Below are 5034 nucleotides of genomic sequence, written 5' to 3'. Positions count from 1 at the left end.
GTTCAGATCAAGGAGCTGATGTAGCGACTTCCGCTCCAAGTTTGATCACCTAAAACTATCATATCTCCCATTACAATCAGAGCGAGAAGATCAAAACATCTACTGTCAGTATGAACTAGCTGGTATCGCACACTTCATGCCGAATTTCATTGACACTTGCTGACAGGAATAAGTATGAAAAATCCACATGTCAAGGCGTTCGGGGGACACCACTTGAGATGTTTCATGATATTTCTGTCTAGGCTTGGATATGAATCTGCGCACAAGAGAAAATATATCGAAATTTGCAGAATTATAGAGCATAAACAAAAATAATATTGCTAAGAACGATATATGCCATCAAGCTTTTATAACTTACTTATTCAGCAAAGTAGCGATCTTCAGCATCGCGTTGCATTTCATCTGATTTATCCATCGCCTCATTCGCGTCCATTTCCACGTAGTTCACGAACCTTTTTGTTGATATAAATGTAATCAGTGGAAGAGAAGAGAAGAAAAGCTGTCGCCTTGATATAACTTCTCGAGTCATGCTTTTCATCCACAGAAACAAATGTTGTCTACGACTTCTGCTCTTTCATCCGCGAGTCTTCATCTCGTGGCGACAACAATTATTTTTCATGTCATAGTTCCAGCCTTAGTGCCATGCGTTTTCCACGAGGCTCATTTATTGTAAGATACTCGTATCGTTTTGCTTCAAAGTGCGACTGAGTACGAAGATTTAAATTGACTCCTCTGAAGCAAAAATTACATCGTAAAGCGTAAATACCATATAAAAATTGGCGCAAATAGCATCTCACTTTAGCAACATGGTCGCTTCGCGCGTGTAAATCCTACACAAGGCGATCAACGTAGTTCTTTCAACCATTGATGTCTGGATGGTCTGCTTTGGATATAGCAATTGCAACAGAGTTAGTGGTGTTAGCAAAAGATGTTGTAAAACACTGATTATTATGATATTATTACCGATATCAGCATACTTTATAGCAAGTTGCGGGCTTAGATTTTGAAAAATAAAACTAATCATTAAGTTAAAGCTTGCGACACCAAAACGCAATAAAGAATTCGACACCAGCATGACGTAGGTATACTTTATTGCCGAAGCAGAAGATCCACAGATGATAAAGAAGGGCTGGAAGGATCAAAATGTTATAATGACACCACATGACGCTTGTACGGGACGTCAAATGCGTGTGGTGATCACGTACGTAGTTGCAATCGTTCATTTGTCTCAATAAATCAGGTAGGCTTAAAGGTAGCACAGCGTAGCGGACTAAGGACTTTTTTACAATTGCGTCAGTTTTTACCAATAATTACTAGATTTACAGACGCAACAAGACCACTACTCAGCATCCACACGACAATTACGTCCACGCGAGCCGACGTCCTCCTGGGCAGTGAAAACAAATTTTTCTGGGACTTTAACATGCGCTTGACGTTGGAGTACTAGGGGTTGTTGGCGCATGTTCAAGTCGTCAAGAGGAAAAAGGAGATGACGGAAGATGGGTTATTTAACGACACTAAAGCCCTGGGGACCATCGCATAAAGCATCAAGCTGCAAAATCAGACTAAGATGCGACCTGCGACGACGGCTGTTCACGCTTGAAACCCTCAGCAGGAGGTCTACCGTCGCATCGCACTACACAATCGTATCGAGATGACACGCCGTCTCCATGAACTAGATAACGAAGCGTGCTACGACAATAACCAAGCACGCAGACGTCTTCGATGAATTATTTTTCATCTCCGGGCTTTTGGACAACCGGTTGACGAAACAAGGAAGCTACTGGTACTGCTGAGCAGCCTTCCGTAGGAAAGAAATGCTCGACGGATGGTTATTCGATAACGGCGTGACATTGCGCATGACTCCGTAGACCTACTAAACAATGATGAGTCGGTCTCTAGCATCGATGTGACTGTTGTAGACGGCAAGAAATTGCAAGTCTCCGGATGAGGAACGGTTAAGCTGACTAGGATTAATGGCAAGCACATCAAGATGTTGGATGTACTGTACATTCCAAGGGATGCTGTCGGCTAAGCCTGTCTTTCTAGATCCATCTAGAAGCTTCTTAATGTAAACTTATCTATCTAGACCAATGAGCGACTACCATTATGTCCGTAATCAGCATCCGTAATCTTCCACATGCATTCAGCGGTGTAATTTTAACAGATCTGCCGTCGATTACAACGCTAAATTACCAACTTGGAATATGACTTGCAGTCGTAATGCTGCGTTTGACGCTCTTGAGCTTTGGGTATATTTTCTTGAGCTATGTCGATGATCGTCTGGCAGCAACCAGGGAACAGTGGCGCATGCTAATATTGGCCGATTGCAATCGTCCTCAATCGATATTACAGCAGGAGGGCATACCCGAGGACATTTCAACAGAAGTAGCGTGAGCATACTCGATCATCGATAAGTGTTTGTTCCAGAAATTGCGGAAGGGGGTATCATGCGCGCCATCGATGTGGTCCAGAATTTTAATGTGAGCTTCGCAATAGTATGTGTCGGTATTTAGACAGGTCGTTCTGATCACTTATCCACAACAACAATGACCCCATCGCAAACGAGGAAATGCGTGAATCACTGAATTAGAAAAACTTCACTGCGCGGAAGTGAATCTTTGCGATATTGGAGACCGAGTTGGTGTGTCGATAGTGGATCACTCATCTGATCAGCATATTTAAATGACAATTCTTCACACAACAGGATCTTGCCAACGACTAGATTTTTTAGGCACTTTAAAGATGCTAGATACCCACGATGACTCGAGCTCTTCTATTCAATTCTTTTCCATCAGCTCAGCGACAAAATTCTCGGGTGCAGATTGCTCAACTTTTAACATTTAAAATTTGAATCGGGCTTTGTTTTTCGGTTTTGCGTCTGGCTTGGGATGCATGACGTACACAATATCTCGTTCTTGTGAAATTTGGCAAGAAACTCTCACAAAGCACAGTCGCGTTTCTAACCTTTTCAATTGATGTCCAAAGTTGTAGTTGCAAAGCCATGGGCTTCCAAGAGTAATGTTACAAATTTCTGAGGACGGCCATTCCGTCGATTTCACATTTTCAAACACTTTGGCTTTCAAACTTGTTTTTTTAGACGAAGAAGGATTCTACGAACTGATATACTTGTAATATCAAAACGTTCGGCAAGTATTTTGATTTGTGCTAAATTGTTGTTGACGATACCAGGACGGATGATGTTATGGTTGGTACAACCATCAATCCATATCACAACAGATTTGTTGTTGATCGTACCAAATCTCGTAACAAACCACTATCATGTATTCGATGTCAATTTGTTTCTGTGATTTGATCTACATAGTCTCGAGCTTGTTTAACGATAGAAATGCTGGTCTTTCTTGATTCGTAGCGATTTTCGTCCAAGACCTGTTTGACGTTGCACAATTAAGTAGACTTTTTTGCTGACGCTTGCGGCACTCACTGAGAAGATGTCTGAATTTGCGTCAGCAGAAAAACCTGTTTTGCTTACGATACTCATCTTTTTAGATCCATTCGAGAATTGACACTTTGTGGTCGGCTTCTGGCCGCACAAACGATGGTGCTACCACGCTTGCATCTTTACACGCAGTTTGTGTCAATTCCGGCGACAATGATGAAGCGGAGGCACACAATGCTCGATTCGTCCTGAACCAAAAGCATGACCGAGATTTCGGCTATTTTTTGTTTCAGCGGCATGACTGATAGTAGCATTGACATCCTAGGTCTAAAGGCCTCTCTTAAACGCCAGCGACTTGCACAACCTAAGAAGAAAATCGAACCTGGACATTGAAGCCACAAGGAAGGATTAAGCGCACAATTGGATCACGATGGGTATTTGCCAAGAAGCGTGATCAATATGGCGATGTCGTGCGATGCAAGGCACGACTGGTCGCGAAAGGATTCAAGCAAAAGCATGGCGTCGGTTTCTCGAGACTCATTCTCCGGCCAACATGTGGGAGCGAATCTCAGCATTCATTGCTTAACGCCATTTCATCGCATCGCCGCTTGCCATTGCTTGAGCAAACGTAGTTGGTAGGTCCGTATCATCGTCAATGCCAACAGCGTAGGCAAGAATAGCTCCTGCAATTAGTCCATCCTCGTCAATCCTAGCACGTTTTGGATTCGCTGGACCTTCGTCATCTGAGCCCTTCCTTATCATTAGCACCGGCTCACTTCTAGCTCTTTTCTGCTCCACTTCAGGCCGAAACACCAAACGATCTTCGTGTTGCAGGTCGATTCATGAAGCTTTATAAGCTCAAGTCTGTTTTGTACAGGGCTCTCAAAAGGCATTGGCCGCTATACATTGATGCTTGACGCGTGATCCATATCATCCATTTCAACATCCGCAACTGGCTCTTCGACAGCTTCCATCGGGTGTCCAGAACTGGCTGTCGATCCACTTGATGCTGAGCCTTGACTTCATCACCATCCTTTATTAATTGAATGATTGATTCCGTCCTGACTTCTTGCGTGTCGTAAATGCCGCCAACATCACGCTCATCCAACTTCACAGAGCGAGTCACTATGATCTTGGCATTCTCTAAGTCAAACACGCGATAGCCCTTGACAATTTCTGCGTAGCCGAAAAACATACACTTGAAGTTCTTGAGTTACCGTTTGGTCCGTTTCACATCGTCAATTTGAGCGTAGCCGTGCGAACCAAACACACGCAAATGATCCATTTAAGGCTTCATCGTGCGAACCAAACACACGCAAATGATCCATTTAAGGCTTCATCGTGAAAGCCAGTTTGTTGGGTCTGGACGGCCGTATTGCTGGAGCGATTAATTAAATAAACCGTTGTGTTACCGCGTCCGCCCACCATTCCTTCGAGACGCTCTTGTAATGCAACATGCTGCGTGATAGTCCTGTTCATACGCTCCGTCACTTCGTTCTGCTGAGGACTGTATGGACCGGAACGCTGGTGTACAATGCAGTTCTGCTGAGATATTCCAGCCATTATCTTGTTTACAAATTCGGTTCCTTTGTCAGATCGTAAACACCTCAGTCGCGCAGTCCATTGGTTCACGT

The 5034-nt window shown here is 43.6% G+C and overlaps 3 protein-coding genes across 3 annotated transcripts in view; all 3 read right to left on the bottom strand.

Annotated features, from left to right (window-relative positions):
- PHALS_15401 (uncharacterized protein) overlaps positions 1 to 616 on the bottom strand; it is a 618-nt gene extending 2 nt beyond the window's left edge. Inside the window, exon 1 of the mRNA XM_036407413.1 lies at positions 1 to 616. This exon is cut by the window's left edge and continues 2 nt beyond it. Coding sequence (XP_036263119.1) covers positions 359 to 538 — 180 coding nt within the window. The 5' untranslated portion in view covers positions 539 to 616 and the 3' untranslated portion in view covers positions 1 to 358.
- Positions 617 to 620: 4 nt separating this feature from the next.
- On the bottom strand, positions 621 to 975 carry PHALS_10027 (uncharacterized protein; the record flags this gene model as incomplete). Its single annotated transcript, XM_024725377.1, has 3 exons — positions 621 to 732; positions 798 to 880; positions 964 to 975. 3 exons carry the CDS (start codon positions 973 to 975, stop codon positions 621 to 623), a joined length of 207 nt encoding a protein of 68 aa, XP_024576160.1.
- A 1606-nt stretch (positions 976 to 2581) lies between these two features.
- Positions 2582 to 3006, bottom strand: PHALS_10026 (uncharacterized protein; the record flags this gene model as incomplete). The annotated part of the gene is made up of 2 exons (XM_024725376.1): positions 2582 to 2776; positions 2968 to 3006. The coding sequence occupies 2 exons, from the start codon at positions 3004 to 3006 to the stop codon at positions 2582 to 2584; spliced, it is 234 nt and encodes a 77-aa protein (XP_024576159.1).
- Positions 3007 to 5034: the final 2028 nt, after the last annotated feature.

The sequence above is a fragment of the Plasmopara halstedii genome, assembly GCF_900000015.1.
Source record: "Plasmopara halstedii genome assembly, contig: Scaffold_444, whole genome shotgun sequence".
Lineage (NCBI taxonomy): Eukaryota > Oomycota > Peronosporomycetes > Peronosporales > Peronosporaceae > Plasmopara > Plasmopara halstedii.
Note: the sequence above shows the minus strand (reverse complement) of the source record. Positions and strands in the feature narration are given on the sequence as shown.